Source organism: Narcine bancroftii, chromosome 5, assembly GCF_036971445.1.
Source record: "Narcine bancroftii isolate sNarBan1 chromosome 5, sNarBan1.hap1, whole genome shotgun sequence".
Classification (NCBI taxonomy): Eukaryota; Metazoa; Chordata; class Chondrichthyes; order Torpediniformes; family Narcinidae; genus Narcine; species Narcine bancroftii.
This window is the reverse complement of record NC_091473.1, coordinates 45,989,050-46,008,369: the sequence shown is the minus strand read 5'-3', so window position 1 is coordinate 46,008,369 and position 19,320 is coordinate 45,989,050. Positions and strand designations below refer to the sequence as shown.

General features: G+C 42.0%; 1 protein-coding gene across 2 annotated transcripts in view; it reads left to right on the top strand.

The window, feature by feature from the left end:
- The window catches only part of LOC138763344 (rab GDP dissociation inhibitor alpha), an 82,428-nt gene extending 66,030 nt beyond the window's left edge, over nucleotides 1-16,398 (top strand). For both annotated transcript variants that reach the window (XM_069937322.1, XM_069937323.1), the window contains 4 exons: nucleotides 8,761-8,932; nucleotides 10,549-10,693; nucleotides 13,872-13,926; nucleotides 16,081-16,398. In XM_069937322.1, coding sequence (XP_069793423.1) covers nucleotides 8,761-8,932; nucleotides 10,549-10,693; nucleotides 13,872-13,926; nucleotides 16,081-16,230 — 522 coding nt within the window. In that variant the 3' untranslated portion in view covers nucleotides 16,231-16,398. The remainder of the gene's footprint in view (nucleotides 1-8,760; nucleotides 8,933-10,548; nucleotides 10,694-13,871; nucleotides 13,927-16,080) is intronic.
- The last annotated feature ends 2,922 nt before the right edge of the window (nucleotides 16,399-19,320 follow it).

Sequence of the window (19,320 nt, the reverse complement as noted above, 5' to 3'; positions counted from 1 at the left end):
GCCTTGCAGAAGCAAAGGCTGCAAAAGTAAAAAACACGGTTAGAATCTTGCCCACAGAAAACCAGTAACGGCCCCACGATGTTGACATGGACATGGCTGAACCTATGCCTCACTGGCTCAAAAGTCTGGAGAGGTGCTTTATTGTGAGTTTGCACCTTGGTCGCTTGACCGAGCATGCAGGTCTTGGCCCACTGACTGACCTGCTTACAGAACCTGTGCCAGACAAACCTGCTGGCCACCATCTTTACTGTAGTTCTGATGGCCAGATGTGCCAGGTTGTGCACCATGACAAAGATCTGCCGTCTCCATGCTGCTGGCATGATGGGGTGTGGTTTGCTAGTGAAGACATCGCAGAGAAGCATGTGATTGCCAGGGCTGATGACAACATCCTCTAGCCACAACCTGGAAAGTGGCATCCTGTACGCTGGAACCTCAGGGTTGTTGTGTCGTTCCCTAGCTAGGACTGAACAGTCTTTGCCCTGGGATAGGGCATGGTCAGACTTGAATGGCGGAACGGGAGAGAGCATCGGCCACCATGATGCTCTTGCTAGCAGAGAGCTAGATGGACATGTAGGAAACTTGCCTCTGCAACCTGGCTAACCATGGGTCAGACACTGTGGAAGGTAAAAGTCAGTGGTTTGTGGTCTTTGAAGACCTTGAATTGTCTGCCTTCCAGGAAGTATCAGAAGTGCCTGACTGCCAGGTATAGCGCCAATAGCTCCCAGTTAAAGGCACTGTATTTAAGTTTCAGGTGGCTGGAAGTTCCTGCTAAAGAAGGCCAGGGCCTGACAATGCTCGTCGATTAACTGTTCTGGAGGCATCCACAATGAGGGCTGTTGGCACCTCCGACCTGGGATGAAACAGAAGGGTGGTGTTGGTCTGAGCATCCTTTGCGTTCTGGAATGCCTCCAAGGCATTCCCCCTCCCAGGCGACATCTTTGTTTTTCTCTGCCGTGAGTGCAAAAATGGGGCACATGATTTGAGCTGCTGCTGGTATGAATCGATGATAGAAGTTAAGCGAACTCCTGCAGCTCCTTCAAGATGCAAGGTTTTGTGAACTGCTGAATGGTCTCCACCTTCTCAGGCAGTGGTTTCTCCCCATACCTGTCAATATGATGCCCCAGGAAATTGATCGTCCAGATAGATGAACGTGAATAGGAGGTCCCAGCCCACTGCGTGCATCAGCCGCTGAAAAGTCTGATCGCATTCTTAAGGCCGAAGGGCATCCTCGAATTTGAACAGGCCGAGGGGAGTGATTATGATGGTTTTAGATATGTCCTTGGGGTGCACTGGAATTTGATGATAACCCCTGATTAACTTGACTTTTGAAAACACCCTTGTAAGTTGGCAGTGAAGTCTTGGATATGGGACACAGGGTGTCTTTCTAGTGTGGTGGCCTAATTGAGGCATCGGCAATCACCACATGACCTCCACCTTCCTGCTGCATTTGGGACCATGTGCAAAAAAAGTCCTCGTCAGTGAGCAAGAGTCAAATATCCTCGGGCATCTGATCCAGGAAAATCTGCTCAAAGAGTAGACAAGTCCTGTGCCCCTCGGCCAGTGCAAGCATCTCATTCATGAGGGTGGATGGGGCCCTGTCACCCAAACTGTCCAAGTGCAGCAGCTGGGTGGTGTGCTCGCGCCATGATAGCCTGAAAGTGTAGGTTATTAACACTTTGAGGGCACCGTATTTGCCTTGCTCCGGAGGCTGCCATAGGAAATTGACGACCCTGCTGTTGTGTCCTGGTCAAACGAGCTCACTATGTAGTAGTAGTGGGTGTTGTCGACGTTGATCTGTTAAATTGGAACTGAGCCTCTGCCTGTTTGAACCACGTGTGGCTACGACACCCAAAACGTTGGTGATTTGAGAGAGATTGACTGGAGGGCTGCTTGGTTTGTCCTCTTCGGGTCACCAATGTAGTTTGCACTACTCGAAGAGTGGAGTAAGAACGACACACACACACACACAGTCTAGTTGAGGTTGAAGACTGATTTATTGCTCTGCCAGCTCTCTTTATATTCACTCCTTGCCTCTGACATCATCACAGCGCCGGCGTTCACCACTGTTCCCCGTCACGTGGGACAACAGCCATTGGTCCCTGTGGGGCCCTTGCAATCATGTTCGCTGGCCATTTTGTGAGCCGGGTCACAACTCAGTTCATGGGCCGCTACACCACCACAATTGTTGGCAGAATCAAAACGGCAATGAAGAAGCGTACAGGAGGGAGATGGATCTGCTTTTTGAGTGGTGTCAATCTTGCGCTCAATGTCAGCAAAACGAAGGAGATGATTGTGGACTTCAGGAAGGAGTCAGGGGAACATGGCCTATTCCTCATCGAGGGCTCAGTAGTGGAGAGGATCAAGAACTTCAAATTCCTGGGTATCAAAATCTCCAAGAATCTGTCTGGACCCTCCATGTTGATGCAATCACGAAGAAGGACCACCAGTGGCTATACTTTGTGAGGTGTCTGAGGAGATTCTCCAGGATACTTTGGGGAGCACTCTGGCTGCTTGCATCACTGCCTGTTATGGAGGCGCCAAAACTCAGGACAAGGGTAAAACTCCGGAGGATTATTAACTCTGCCTACGACATCACAGGCACCAGACTTCACTCCATTGAGCACATCTACGTAAAGCAGTGTCTTAAAAAAGCAGCCTCTATCCTCAAAGACCCCCCCCCCCCCGCCCAGACCATGCCCTCTTCACTCTGCTACCATCAGGGGAAAAAGGTACAGGAGCCTAAAGACGAGCACTCAGCGGTACAAGGTCAGCTTTTTCCCCAATGCCATCAAATTCTTGAATAATCAATGAACAAAAGACACTGTTGTACTTTTCATGCACAATTACTTTTATTTACTGATTTAGTGTGGTAAAATGGTTCATAATATGAATGTTTGCGCAATGATGCTGCCACAAAACACCAAATACTGTGACTTGTTCATGACAATAAATTCTGATTTATGGTAAGGTGGAAAGAGTCTTGAGAGATTCCAGGAAAATCTTTGAAATTGACGTGCATTTATGTCCTTCATGCCTTAGCTGGACATGATTATTCTGCCATGTGTGCTAAGGTGAGGAAGAATTTTTGAATTATGTTACTGAGCTGTCAAACGTGTGCTCTTTACAACAAAAGAGGAATATGCCATAACTGTGTACAAAAATATATGTACATCTTGTGGTGATTCTGGCATTGCAGGGATGCTTTAGTTTATTTTAAAAAAAAATTCTGGATTTAAGATTAACTCTGGAATGTGACTGTTCCAGATTTTACATTTTTCAAGCTCTGAAAATTCCTCAATGTTGGTATGTCTGGGTTAGATTAAGAGACTGTTTGCAGGATATCCTGAAAAATACAATTTTCTTTAGACTCAAGCTTTGCTTTAAGAAATTAGATAAATTTCAAATGGCATTTTTACAATGAGCTTTGGCAGTAGCAAGGAAATGTATAGCTGTTTCATGGAAAGATCAGATGGAGCTTAATTTACAAATATGACATTTAGAAATGAGGTCCTGTATACCAATGGAGAAGATCATTTTTATCCTGTAAATTATGTTATGTATTTAAAAAGATTTGGAGCCCATATTTGAATTATTTCAATTTGAAAATCTGAGACTGGTCATGGATGCCAGCTGGATCTCCCCACTGTATCGTGAATGAATGATTGAAGTTATTCTCCTTATCTCTTCTTTCTTATTTTCTTTTTCCTAAGGGAGTAGGGGGATAGGATTTGGTTTAGGGGAGGGTTAGATAGGGAGTGGGGTGATTAGGTGTTTTTTAGGATTCTTTGTAGTTCTTGTTAGATTTTTCTATGTAACCATGAAATCTTCTTTGATAATTTGTTCATATTTTAATTTTGTAATTGTGGTTATAACTTTGTTTTCTCATAAATAAAAAATGTTTTTTAAAATGTTGGTATGTCTCTTTTATCAATCTTGCTTTTTTTGTAATATAATCTCTCCTGCATTATCCATTCACATTATTCATATGTTCTCTGCTGTTTATTTGCTGGAATCTGGAGCAAAATAAAACTGCTGGAGGAATTCAGCAGGTCGACCAGCACCTGTGGGATGGGGACGGATGATCAACGTTTCATGTCGAGTCCCTGTATAGCGATCTTCTGTATTTCTCCAGCAATTGGTTTTGCTCAATTTTAAAGTTGATTTTCCAATCCTTATTTCTATTCCCTTTCAGAACATGAATCTAGTTGTCAACCTTTGTATAAATTGCTCTCAGTCTCCAAGAGATCTTTTCTTGTTATACATCTTCCAGGAAATGTGAGAACAGTGTGCATTGACTATTTTTTCCTCCCCTGTGGCTTCTTTCTCTTTGAAGTTCTTGTTTTAACCCTAACAGCATTGCTAGCACATATCCTCTTGGGAACTTTATGAAGTGTCCTCTGCAAATATAGGAATCAGTTGCTATCACAATTAATCTTTTGTTATTCTGATAGTCATTTGATACAGCTGAACAGAGTTGAGTGGCTCATCAAAGAAGTGTTTGACTAAAGCAGCCATTCTGAACATCTTTTTGGCTAAGACCCCTTTAGGACTATGGTCAAAGTTTATAGGCCCCCTTCCCTGTGAAGTAATTATGTTTAGTTGGTTTCTTCCATACTTCTCCCCCACTAATGGCATTAAAAAAAATTAAATATTTTATGATTTCAGTCTGTGGCCTCTTGAAATTTGCTGTGGACCCGAGGGAGCTGGTCTAAAGCACATAACGGGCAAGGCAGTCGTGCAACTTGTGACAAACTATTGGTCTTGTTTTTCTGCATAAGATTTGTGCAAGGATTACTTTCATACCTGTTTACTTTTGCTTTCCATTTTTCAATCATACCATTCAAAGTAGGGGATGATAATTGTATCCTGAATCTTTATCCTTTTTCCCTAAAATCAAGTTGTTGATTACTTTCTTATTTCTCTTTTGTGGTTTTAGTTCTTGATAAAGTAAAGTATTTGGCCATGTTCTAAAATTTCTGACTTTGTTTTGGGTAACTTTAAATTTTAATAGAGCATATTTTCATGGATAATCTGTTGTGAATGTTTTTCTCTCATTTTTAGACAGCTGTAATTTGTATTGATTTTCATTCATTGGCAGGGGGAAACATTGGATAAAAACATGTAAAATACTCAATTCTATGGTAGTCAAAGGGAGAAAACCATTGCAGAACAGAAGAATGGACACTTTTAAATTTGAACCAACATTTGATTGCAGGATGACTTACGGTGTGTGATGTTCTGAGAACGTTAAGAAAATATAAGACTCCCAATTTCATTGAAAGAGTTGATCTCAGGATTATTTCGTTGCAGGTCAGCTAGTCTGGCATGAAATAACTGGAGGGTACAGATGAGAGGGGAGAAGCTTGAGGATCTTGGGGGTCAGCTTTTTCACACAAAGGGTGGTGAATATTTGGAGCAACCTGCCAGAGGAGATCATTGTGGCAGATATGATCATAACATTTGGGCAAAGTGGTGATTCCAGACTAGAATGGACTAGAATGGAAAGAACAAAGGATGCCTGACTGCTGTGGTAGAACCTAAATAATATAACCAGCTGCAAAACCAAATCTGTTGCAATAGGAGACAAGGAAGCTTCCCTCCCAGACGAGCTCAATGCCTTCTTCACCTGATTTGACCGCCAGAACAAGGAAAGTCCACTGAGTATCCCCACGCTCCCTGATGATCCTCCACTGTCACTATCCAAAGATGACGCGAGGACTCTCTTCAAGAGAGGTTGATGTTGAGACATATTAGCTCCTGTCTGAGTGGTGACATGGATGCATTCCAATTTGCCTACCGCAGCAACAGGTCTTCAGATGCCATCTCGTTGTCTCTAAGCAAAACCCTGGAACACCTGGACAGCAAAGATGCATGCATCAGGATGCTCTTTATTGACTACATTTTGGCTTTCAACACTATCATCCCTTCAAAACTGATCTGCAAACTCCAAGACATGGATCTTGATATCCCACTGTGTAATTGGACCTTGGATTTCCTCACCTCCAAACCTCTCATTTAGTGCAGATTGGCAAGAACATCTCCACAATCTCCATCGGCACCAGAACACCTGCATTTTTAGTCCCCTGCTCTACTCGCTTTGTACCTATGACAAAACCACCATTTTATAAAAAAGGGATGATGAGTAAGCATAAAGAAGGGAGATTGGAAACTTGGCTGAATGGTGTACCAACAACACCAAGGAGCTGATTAGAGACATTAGGAAGGGAAAATCAGAGGTATACGATCTAGTGATCATTGGAGTTCAATGCAATAGGGTCTTGTTTTCATAAAGCAGCAGTTATAAAATGGTGAATTTGACTAATTTTACAAAGATTTAAGGTCTCTGATCCAATTATTGGAAAGTGGCCATCTGGTTGTTGTGAGATAAACCAGCCTGTTCTCAGACCCATTTAATGGAATCCAAAGCTTCAGCAACAGGTAGAAGAGCAAGCTTTGTCGAATAGTAACAAGAAAAAAGTGGAAACCTGGGTTATACAGCAAAATACCCAAGTTGTGAGACTCTTGGACCTTCTCTATCTTGGATCACCATATGAAACGGAAAACCTCTCTGGTTATTGCCAGGGCTATCCTTTCATGGATCTTGAATACTAAGTTCCTGCAGCAGCTTATTGTTTGCTAAAAAATTCGGTATATGCAGTTTTCACCTTGCATTAACTGCTCGAATAATCAGTTTCACATTTGTCTTCACCTGGCTGACTAATGATGCTACTTAATGGGTGAAGTGGAAAATGGAAATGATACTGTGGCAACCCATAGGCCAGCTGTTACAGGGTACAGATGAATGACTGGACTGTTGATATGTTACTGCCTCACTGGAGGAGAACAGAAGTAGTAGGAAGGATGCATTCACTCTTTGCTGAACCCTGGAACAGCATGAGATGCTGTTGTCACAGAGAAACCCAAGTGGGTATAAAACAACCTGCTGAAGGAACTCAGCAATTTGAACATCTTCAATGAGAGAAAAAGAATTGTCAGTGATTCAGGTTGGGACCCATCAAGACCAGCTGTCTGAAACTCCAGTTACTGCAGCAGATGGCTTGTTGCTTCAGATTCCAGCACCTGTAGTTTCTTGTCTCTAACCCTAGGGGGAATCAGTGACAAGGAGAGGGAGAACTAAAGGAAACCTCAAAACTGATGAACTATTTTGTCTTGGCCTTTATTGTACTGTGCAAGGTACAAGTTCTTGGAATTTATCTTTGCAATTTAGAGTTTGAATGAAGCCATGTACAGCAAAGCCTTTGGTATCCTGTACCTATAGGGATTCGAAGATGCCAGAGAAGTGTATTTTCAGGTTGCTTGAGATTTCAGATTTATTTCAGAGTACACCCATAAAATCACACACAACCCTGAGATTCTTTTTCCTACAGGCCAGGCAAAATTACCATTTTTTGGTCGTGCAAAAAAAATGTACACAATGTACACGTGTAAACAAATAAATGTAAACAACTGATTGCAATACCAAGATGATGAAAAGCTAACAATAAAGTGCAAAAGTAAGAGTCCTGAAATGAGTCCCTGGTTGAGTTTGTTGTTGAGGTGTCTGATGGTGGAGGGGTAGCAGCTGTTCCTGAACCTGGGTGGTATGAGTCTAGTTGCACCTCTACCTCTTTACTGATGGTAGCAGCCAAAACGGAGTGTGTGCTGGGTGGTGAGGGTCTTTGATGGTTGCTGCTGCTCTCCATTAGCAGAGTTCCCTATAGATGTTCTCAATGGTGGGAATGGATTTGCCTGTGAAGTCCTGGCCTGTGTCCACTACCATTTGCAGCGCTTTGCACTGGGGTGGGGGTATTGATGTCTCCATCTCAGACTGGTGCAGCTGGCCAGCATACATTCCACCACACATCTGTAGAAATTTGCCAGCGTTTCTGATGTCATACCAAACCTCCACAAACTCCTGAGGAAGTAGAGGCACTGATGTGCTTTCTGGTTTTCCCTTCCTAAAGTCAACATTCAGCTCCTTGGTGACATTGAGTAGTGATATTTTCAAGTTGCTTGAGATTTACTCTCGCAATACTTGCATTAAGAATAAACAGTTTAAAAGATAAAAATCAAAAATACTAAAATTGAACAAACTTCACTTGCATGAATATATAAACCTTAAAGCATGTTACTTTATTTAGAGTCAAGCTCTTTGAAAAGATTTAACCGTCGCTGCTTCTGCTGGATCCTTCCCATTCAAGGAGCTGTTAATTCTAGATAATTAGCCCCCCCCCCCTCCCAAAGTTTACAGATAAAGCCTCTGACTGGGGCCACTCCAACTCAGCAAGGATAAGGAAACCCAATGAGTCATCCCAGTGGCAAGTGGCGTCAACCAACTCTTCATTCTGGACGATGCTATTGCTGCTTCACGCAACTTTATTCAAACAGCTGTTATGAGCAAAGCATGACCAAGGCACTCAGCTGGCTGAATATTTGCTCTCATCTTCAAAGGTTTAAGTGTTAGTTCAGTGAATGTTTAATTTTACAATTTTAAACTTGCGTATTTTTACCATTTTTAAAAATTCCTCAATTTTTTTGCCAGTTGCTTGAATTCCAGAAACCAGGAGTTTTGCTGTATAATTTTCATCAGTTTTCAGTAATTGACTTATTGCCCATGTGAATTTGGCAATAATAAATGTTTTTCACACTTTATTATCATATATTTTTGAGAATTTTTTTGCTGTACCTCACTCAGTGCTTTAATGTCAAGGTTATTCATTTGGAAATTGTTGTGACAAGTTTTTCCTTTCTCATTCCCAGGTTGCTCGTTGCAAACAGCTGATCTGCGATCCCAGCTATGCACCCAAGCTGGTGAAGAAGATTGGAAAGGTCATCAGAGTCATTTGCATCCTTAGTCATCCAATCAAGAACACAAATGATTGTAATTCCTGCCAGATTATCATTCCACAGATGCAGGTCAACAGGAAGTCAGGTAACATGCAAAGATACACTAATTACACCTTGTTTGAGAGAGAAGGAATTGTGTAAATGGGTAGCAATTTGTGGCAATTACACAGTTGAAACTTCCAATAGAAGCTTTATTGATGTCAAGGTGGGTAAATGGCGCAGTGCAAAAGATGTCATTAGCCCAGGCCAGAGCAATGCATTCTGTCAATCCATCACTGATCTTTGTTGTATTAGTTTATATGAGCAAAAATGTGGCACAGGTGTGGCCCATACCCCACACATAGCCCTGGAAATAACCAGAGAGGTTTTCTGTTTCATATGGTGATCCAAAACAGAGAAGGTCCAAGTTGGAGGTGGCCCTCATCCTGATGACCACCTTCATGTTTTACTACATTAGGCTGTGCAAGAACACCAAGTGCCATTATGTGCTTAGGTTCTACCTGTCCAAGGTGTTGCGAAGGATGGGCTTGACCCCTTTGCTGCGCAATATTCAAGTCAGCTGTGGAAAAGATTTTCCAGACCAACACCTTTGACTACTAAGCCATTAGACATTGGTCAACACGGAACATCCTGCAGAAACTGAGAGATGGAAACTTGATGGACCTGATGGGGTGGTCCCTGAGCAGACCGTCCAGAAACCACCCAATTGAAATGCCTCATTGCCAATGCTCTCAAACAAGCACCAGGACTTGGCCTGTCTGGAGGTGAGAGAAGCTCTCCCAGTCCAATTCTCTCTGTTTAACCAGAGCATCACCTACCATGCACTTGTCCTTGTTGACTGCAGTGGAGTGGAAATAGTCATCAACCACTTTGCTAAATGCAGATTTGTGAAAAGTGTGAGGAGAAGGATGCAAGGGTCCTTGTTATGTTCATCCCCAACAGCAGCATGACAGAGGACTCTGATCTATGGGTTGTTCTCAGGGACGCAGTGTCGGACATCAGAACTGCTGGAAAATCTTAATTAAGGTGAAAAATGCACTTTGGTCTGCCCAAAACCTGTGGATTTTCAGCACATGGTGAAGAAATGCTGCCATCTGGCACATTCTAGGCTGCAGTACATACTAAGGGATGCATAGATAGTTGGTGCAGCCGACATGAGGGTGCTGTGAATAAGGACCACTGTCTAGGGTCCTCCCATTACAGGGCATTGGTTGGAAACTGAGGGAAAGTCCCTTAAGCAATGGGGGGGAGGGGGGGTAGGGGAGCAACAAGTTGCAAAGGGGTGGTCATGGTGTATTTGGAGAACAAATGTAACAATGTCCATTGATGGGAATGTATAGATATGATTGACACTATGGGTTTTTATAAAATAATTTATTGTGAATAAAGTCTATTGGGGGGGGGGGTGGGGAAGAGAGCAAACATCAATCAAAAATCTGAGAGCTAATGAGTCACCATACTATGTATATGTCTCAAACTCACTCATCACAGTTGAACAAACATTCTATTTGCTTTGTATCCAGGCTTAAACACGTGGATAAAAAGCTTCAGGTCATCACAGGACTGCTTGGTTGTATTTCTATGGCACTGTATGACCTCTTGAAAAGGGGGAGAAAAAGTTGGAAATGGTCATTGTTTAATTTTGTAGAGTGTCTCCTAAAACACAAGGAAGTGATATTAACAGATTATTTATTCCTTCAGATATCTATGTCTGCCTCATGTCGTACACACACAACGTGGCAGCTGAAGGAAAGTACATTGCCATTGTCAGCACCACTGTGGAGACCAACAACCCTGAGAAAGAGGTTCAGCCGGCACTAGAACTTCTGGAGCCTATCGACAAATCGTAAGGCACTTCTGCATCTGAGATTACAACATTCCTGGGATCAATGCTCAGCTGTCTTTTTCGCAAATTAATTTCTTGAATTTCTTTTCAACCTCAATTTCCTTTCAATACACTGTGCTGGGCACAGTGATGGGTCCACTTTCTCACCACTTCTTGGGTAAAGAAATTGATCTTAAATTTAATGCCCCTCTTGTGGTCTTCCTCAACCTGAAGTTGACTGTTGGCAAATGTTGCCTTTACATCTCTTCTAATATCTCCCAGTAGGGTTATTTTCATATTTTGATTTGGTAATCATTTCTGAAGCACTGTTTTAATATGTTATGGGCAATAGATTGCTGTATATTTTGTTTGGTTAGTATTACAGCTGCAGAATGGAAGGATGCTGTGGAGGGAGTGTCTGTTGAGTCTGTATGGTTGGAAGTCAGAAACATGAAGGGAGCAATCACTATTCTGAGTGTAGTCTATAAGCCCTCAAATAGCCCTCGGGTCACTGAGGAATAGGTAAGTTAGCAGATTTTGGAATGGTGCAACAATTGCAGGGTTGTTGTTATGGGAGATTTCAACTGGCCAAGTATTGCCCAGCACCTCCTTACTGCAAGTACTGCAGACTTCTTAGTGGGGAGCATTTCGGTGAAAGTGACCATAATTCTGTGACCTTTAGCATTGCTATGGACAAGGATAAAAGCAAACAAAATGGTAACATGCTTAATTGGAAAAGGGCTAATTATAATAGGATGAGACAGGAACTTGGAGAGTAAATTGGGAACATATGATCTTGGGAGAAAGCACAGAAATAATGTGGAGGATGTTCAGGGAGCACTTGCATAGGGTTTTGAATGGGTTTGTCCCATTGAGACAGGGAAAAGATGATAGGAGAAGGGAACAGTGTTTGGCAAAACAGGCGAGGAAACTAGTTTAGAGGAAGAAGGAAGCATCCATTAGATTTAGGAAGCATAAAACAGGAAGAGCTCATGAGAATTGTATGGTAGCCATGAAAGAACTCTGGAGAGTTAGAAACAGGTATGAGAAGACCTTTGCAAGTGGGATTAATGAAAATCCTAAGGCTTTCTATGCACGCATGAAGAATAGAAGGATGATGAGTGGAAGTTGGGCCACTGAAGGATAAAAGGGGCAATGTGTGCCTGGAGGTTAGGGAGGTTCTGAAAGCAGTGTCGGATTAAGGTATTGCGGGGCCTGTTGCATTTATTGTAAAGGGGCCCTAAATAGTGCCAGCTGGTGCATGCATGAAGAGAGGGAAGTGTGACGCATGCACAATGAGGGGGGGGAGTATGACTGCAGCTCCCACCACCTCCCCACAACCTGGGGAGAGAGCTTCTGACACTGACCTTGCATGTCTGCATTGGTAAGTTTGAAATAGTCTTAATTATTAACAAAATTATGCTAGCCTTCTCAGATCTCTATATATTCAATGATTACCAGTGGCGTATCTAGGGAGCACAGCACCTATGGCAAGCTCTGAAATTGTGCCCTCCCCTCCCTTGTTAAAACAAAATTTACTTATGATGGCAGCGGTTGGCTCAATGCAGGATCAATGACTGTCTTCGTTACCCATAATCTCCCACGCAGCTGGAACCGTTCTGCCAGCACCAGGGAAATGCAGAGCGGTTCCAGCTTTGTGGACGATTTATGGATAACGAAGACAGCCATTGATCCAGCAACCGCATTTGAGCCATTGCTGCAAGCTGCCGGGTTGGCCCCAAAGTGGTCCAATCAGATGCCGGAGCAGCATTCTGGTGAACTCTGGCACTGTACCCCTGCTGCCACGTCGAGAGTTCGATTTGGGGCGGGGGGGGGGGTGCACAATGGACAGCCAGGCTAGGAGCAAGGTAGTCAGGCAAGGACAGTGGTGCACCCCTTCATGTGGCGCCAGTGGGTCGGATTAAGCTATTTTTTACATCTTTTTCATCTTTTTACAGTACACTGATAGTCTGTGTTAATAACCCTCATAATTGGCTAAAATTGCTAAGCCACTGCGCAAAGATGAAAATGTATCTCTTAATTCATAGTACATAAACGTGGTGGCCCTTGAAAATCTGGTGCTTGTAGCATATGCTACTTTGGCTACTATGTTAATTCAGGTCCGTCTAAATGAATACTTCATCAGAGAAAAGGATCTTGGTCATGGTGAGGTCAGAATAGAACAGGCTTGTGTGCTAGACCATGTAGAGATTAAGGAAGAGGAAGTGCTGGATCTTCTTAAAAATATTAAGATTGGTAAGTCCCAAGGACCAGACAAGATGTACCCCAGGTTGCTATGGGAAGGGAGGGAAGAGATTGCTGGGACATTGGTGATGATCTTGTGTCCTTCTTGGCCACAGAGGAGGTGCTGGAGGATTGGAGAATGACAAATGTAGCCCGCTTGTTTTTAAAAATAAAAGTAATGGGGAGAATCCTGGGAATTATACACCAGTGAGTCTTGCATTAGTGGTGGGCAAACCATTGGAGAGGATTCTTGTGGACAGGATTTTCGAGCATTCAGAGAAGTACGGTATTCTCAGGATAGTCAGCATGAGGAGAGGGCCTAATTAAATTTTTTGAGGAGATATGAAAAGAAATTGTTGAAGGAAGGGTGGTAGATGTGGTGTACATGGATTTTAGAAAGGCATTTGACAAAGTCCCCCATGGGAGACTTGTTCAGAAAATCATGAGGCATGGGATCCATGGAATGAATCTTGGCTGAGTGGATTCAGAATTGGCTTGCCTGTAGAAAGCAGAGAGGAGTAGAGAAAGTAAAGTATTCTGCATGGAGGTCAGTGACTAGTGGAGTTACACAGGGATCTGTTTTCGGACTGCTGCTCTTTATAATTTTTATAACTGACCTGACAAAGTAGAGGGATGGATCAATAACAGGGATGATACAAAGGTTGTGGGTGTTGTGCAGAATGTTGAAGGTAGTCGTGAGCTATGACTAGATGGAGAGTTGTGCATACCTGGAATGCATTGACAAGGGTGGTATTGGAGGCTGAAACAATGGGGGCATTTCAGAAACTCTTAGACATGCACATGGATTTAAGAAAAATAGAGGGTTATGCGGGAGGGAGGGTTTAGTTTATTTTTTTGGTAGGTACATGTAGGTCGGTACAATATGTTCTATGTTCTAAAGTTTGGTTATTTAATCAGACATCCAAAACCTCTAACTTAAGTTTTATCATTGCAGATTTGTTTCAATCAGTGACTTGTATCAGCCAACAGATGACGGAAAAGCAAGCCAGGTAGGGAGTTGATGTTCACATAAGTAAAAAGTAAATTTAGCAGCTCTGGAATTCACTGGAATTATTATCTCTATTGTGTTTTTGAAATGCTTCCTGGAATTTGTCCATTTCACAAGGTTTTCCCTCAGTGAAAGACCTGAAAAACTCAAGTTCAATCCTCTAAAACCGCAAATGTTTCTCAGTTGAAAAGGCTCTCATCTTTGAGTGATTAGCTATCTTGAAATGTGTACCAAAACAAAATGTGTTACTGGACCACCTCAGCAAGTTGGGTAGCATCTATGAAGAGAAATGGATTGTTGTTATTTCTGGTCAAGACCCTTGATCTGGATTGTCAGAGTAGTGGGGACGAGGCCTTTTTTTGAGGGGAAGGGTGGAACAAAGGCTCGGGAGTACAGGTAGATCCAAGAAAGGAGGGATTGATTGGCAGATGTTGTCAGGTGAGGGACACACTTGCTTGGAAATTTGCTGAAAGAAGCAGTTTATAATTGGCAAGCAAGTTGTACATGGATTCGTGAAGTTGTGGATTGCAGGTTGTGCTTTCCTATTTGTCATGAAAAGGGTTGGAACCATAGGCTATGACATAATGATGAATTAATTGAACAGCAATAAAAGTTTGTTCTCATCTGAGCTCTGTTCATTGATGTTGAAGCTGCAAAGGTGAACAGCTAGTTGAACTGCTGTCTCATTGTTCCAGTGCTCCAGGATCAAAACTGACTTCGAATACTGTCTGTGCAGTGATTAATGTTTTCCTTGTGATTGTGTGGGTTTCCCCAGGTACTCAAGTTTCCTCCAACATCCCAATCATGTTTGGGTTGGTGAATTGATTGGCTCCTATAAATTTTCCCTTCTGTGTGAAGTTGAATGGTAGTACATTGCGGAAAATTGATGGCAGTGTGGGGAGAATATTTAACAGGAATAAATTGGATAAGGACTGGGATTAGATTGGGAGTTGATATTGATTCAATAGGCCTAATGATATTGAATGTTGTAAGGAAATTGCAAATTGAAAATTAAGTTATCTAGCAATTTGATATGAAGTTCAAAGGAATCACAATTGGGCCTCTCTTGCAAAGAACAAATTTTTGAAGTTATTTGGAAAGGAATCATTTTCCAGTAACTGAAGATGTAACTGATTTTATATGGTTTCTACTTTTGTGAGTTAACACATAAGGCTTCAACTTGTATGACCTTGGGCAGCAGTGAAGACGATGAGAGCAAAACTTGAGAGACTTGGGGCCCAAACATGACAGCAATAGTTTCTGGTCATTTCTGGAAGAAAGAGGTGGTGACATTTTAGGGAGAATTATCGAACATGGTACAGGAACAGGCCCTTTGGCCCATGATGTCTGTGTTGAATGCAACGCCAAAATAAAATAAAACTACTGCTTGCATGTATGAGCATAAGAAATAGGAGCAGAAATGTGCCATCTGCCCATTGTGTCTGCTCCACCATTCAGTAATATCTTGATTGATCAGGCTGTGCACTAAGCTCCACTTATCCACCTCTTCCCCATAACCCTCAATTTCCCTATTGTTCACAAATGTATCAAGCTGTGTTTTGGATGTAGTTAATGAAGCACCTCTACTGCTGCTTTGGGCAGAGAATGCCACAGATTCACTCCTGCCTGAGAGCAACAGATCCTCCTCAGATCTTAAATCTGCTCTCACATATCTTGATGCTGTGTCCCCGAGTTCTTGTTCTACCTACTTGTTTTACCTATCCCCCTGTTTCCACCTCTACCCCTGGCAGGCCATTCATGCATTTACTACTTTGTGTCAGGAAAAAAAAACACCCTGCATACTCCTGAAACTTTTCTTCCCTCCCTAACCTCTCTTTAAATGCATGTTCTCTAGTGGTGATACTTGTACCCAAGAAAAAAAGATTCAGACTGTCTACTCTATCAGTGCCTCTCATAATGTTAGAAACTTCTATCTGATCTCACCTCAGCCTCCAATGCTCTGTATTTTTTTAACCTATTTATTTTCCATCATTTGTGTGCCGGTTGCTTGAATTCTGGATAATGGGTTTTACTGTAATTGGTTGTCTGCCTGATGACGTGAGCTTGGATATGTGGTGCCCAAGCAGTAGTAGAATTTACTGGTGGGTACAAACAGAAATAAGAATGAATGTTTGTTCTTTGACTTTGCATACAGATTTTTATCTCCAGTTCTTATGATGCAACCACCCACTTCGAGACAACCTGCGATGACATAAAGAGCATCTACAAAAGGATGACAGGCACAGACTTCGACTTTGAGAACATGAAACGCAAACAGAATGATGTATTTGGAGAGGATGCGTAGTGTCTGTATGCCAAGCCCTATGCTCTTTAACCGCCCTTTCACATGAGAAAAATGGCAAAACTATTAGTGGGTTAGATTGCAATTTACAAAAATACTTGCAGTTGTCCAAAGAAACACTTGCCTCTTAAATCTAGTTTTCAAATTTTCTGATCATCTTCAGATTGGGGAGGGAGGGTGAGGGTGGGGGGGAGGGAGGGTGAGGGGGGGGGGTGGGAATGAGCTTGATTCCAACTTCAATCTGACCATTGGGGTCCTGTTGAAATTATTCATAGGTATTATATGTTCACGATGCTATTACAGTAAAATCAGTCTTGAGACCTAGATATTCAGAGCTTGAGTTTCTCATTGGCTGAATGCCAGATATTTGCATGTGAGTAAAATTCTCCTTTCCTTCTGAGTGCATATGTTCTTGCTGTCAATTTTTCTTTCTCTCTCTAGCCACCATTGAAAATTAATTGACAAAATGGGCATTCTTTTACCCGAAGCTACAAATGCATGGGTAACCCCATTCACAAATCCTGTTGACCATTTTCAGTGTATCTTTCCAATTTGTGAGGGGGAAAAAATGTGATTATAGGATTAGTTTAAACTCTATGGATAGAAGTGACCATTTCCATACTACTTCTCACTTCAATTTGTATTTATTGATCAACCTTCATAAGACTTGCATTTACCATGCCTTTGATCTGTACCAACTTCTTTCAATCTTCTCAGTTCAGTTTCTAGCTGAAGCAAGCAGAGTGATATTGACATGGGGTTGTTTTTCTTTGATGGTTTGGCAGAGACTTGGGCTTGTGATTGTACTTTCACTGAAAGAAGGCCACCCCTACCCTTCCTCAACTTTTCCAAGAGGCAAATTCCAGGGAAGAGAACTGTGGAGAAGATTGGAAAGCTAAGACTCTTAATTCTCAGGGTTGCCTCAAGTGTCAGTCGAAAGTTGCACAAGTTACTGCAATGCAACAGACCGGGACTGAATGATGCAACAATGCAAACTTATTTGATTTTTATTCCAGATTGAAAAACTTATTTACACCAGACTGCCTCAATGGTTTGTGTGCAAGTCCTTAGACCCAAGTCCCCTGTTTGGAAAGGAGTCATAAAGCAACAGTGATCTTTTAGTTTTCTTTCATTATTTGCTTTTTTTTTTAAAAGACCGTATAGGTTGAGCACTGATTATAAACCAGTTTCTCCTGAAGAAAAGTTGTCTGTTTATTTCTATGCATATCTAACTGAATAGTGGAAATAATGGATGAAAGAAGCATGGCACAACATGAACAAACCAGAAGCCTGTGGGTGATTGAGGGGGTTTCAGAAACTAGATCCCAAAGAAGTGTACAAATCAACTCTTTTTTTGTAATGTCATGGCAAAAACATTTTCTCATGTGAAAGAGCAACTAGATTTGTTTTAATTATTAAGAAAACATACCATGTTTATGATGTGATATAACTGGATTTCAGTCTTGTGTATGGATATTGCTCCTTAGTCTCACCCTTTATAGAAAGTTACTGCCTTGTAGCTGAGAGCTTGCAACTTACCTGTGGTGGATTCTCCTACTTCCATGCACATGCATTCCCTTGTATATCCTGTAGTATAAAGCTGGAAATGGCAGTTAGCTGGGTATTTATTTAAGCCCATAAGCCAGTTAACTGGATGAACTCCAGTCAGTGTTAAGTAGTTCTGCTTTGTTTCTGTCCTCAAGAAAGATGTGCACACATGCAAGGCAAAATATTCCTGAGACAATAATGACTTGATAAACAAGATGAGTACCTTTCCATTTTTCCATTTGTCAACAGTCTTGATTCGCTCCATTACTGGGTTCTCAGTTCAGTTTCATAACGCTTGAGGATTTGTTTAATTTGTACTTAATTAGGATTTTCAGTTAATCTAATTTTTTTTTTTGCCCATACAACTTGGGATGGTCTTGATGATGGACTGAGAAAAGATGATGAATACTGTTTGGAGGAGGTGGGTCAGAGTAGGATTTGGAGTATTTCTTTTGGAGTAAGTCAGTAACTTGGGTTCAGAAATTGAATGGAAAGTGGTCAGTTTGGCATATGATGCTAACATACAAATGTTGTGTTCATAATGAAGATGCAAAATTAGTGACTTGGGGAAGATGGAGTAACTAGAGGTTGAGAAGTGTTTCACATTGGTGTAACATCTTTATTAAAATGCCAAGTAAGTTAGTTGAAGACCAAATTGAAGATTTCGTATATTATTGAAGTTGCTGCAAACCATGTAATTGGTGCACGGAAGCAAAGAACTAAGCTCAATTTAATGACAGATCACAAGAACCAGGTGAAACAATTGGTGGAGCTGCGGCCTCTGGTATCAGACCTGGGTTCAAACACGATCTCAGCTACTATACATGGGCAGTTTCCAAGCCACTTGGGTGTCCTCTGGATGCTCCATTTTCTTCCTACATGCAGAGGTCTGGGGATTGCGAGGTTAATTAGTCACTGTACATTTCATCTTCTGTATAGATGAATGGGAGTATCAGGGGAGAGGAGTTGATGAGAATGTGTGGGGAATGGAACATGGGACAGTGCCTGATGACCTCTGCTGCCCACCAAGTCTGCAGTGACTATTTCTGTAATTCAATGACTAAGTGAGAGGGAATTAATTCTACTGCTCTACTTGCTTTGAACATTGCATACCTTTACTCTAACGAAAAGGTATTTGAAGCATTGGAGCCTATCCAGGATTAATTTTGAGAAAAGTTTAGGAAGATTGGGGCTTTATATCTTTCAAGAAGTATGTGTGTGCCTTGCATACTATTAAGGCATAAAGTTTAAAACAATCTGGTGGAAGAAACTCAGTGACTCAAACAGCATCAGTGCATGAAAAATAATGGTCTGCGTTTCTGGCCCCAAGCCTGGTTCTGGCCACAAACTGCCATCACTTTTCCCCTCAAGCCACTAAGTTCCTCCAGCAGCTTGTTTTTGGCTTCACATTTCTAGTGTCTGCAGAATCTCGTCTGTCCCCTGGAGATCAAGTTGAGTTTCACTTTAAGTAGTGAAAGATTTCATGGGCTCAAATTGGATAATAGCAATTTTACGACTAGTATCTGTGATCTCACCTTGAAAGAA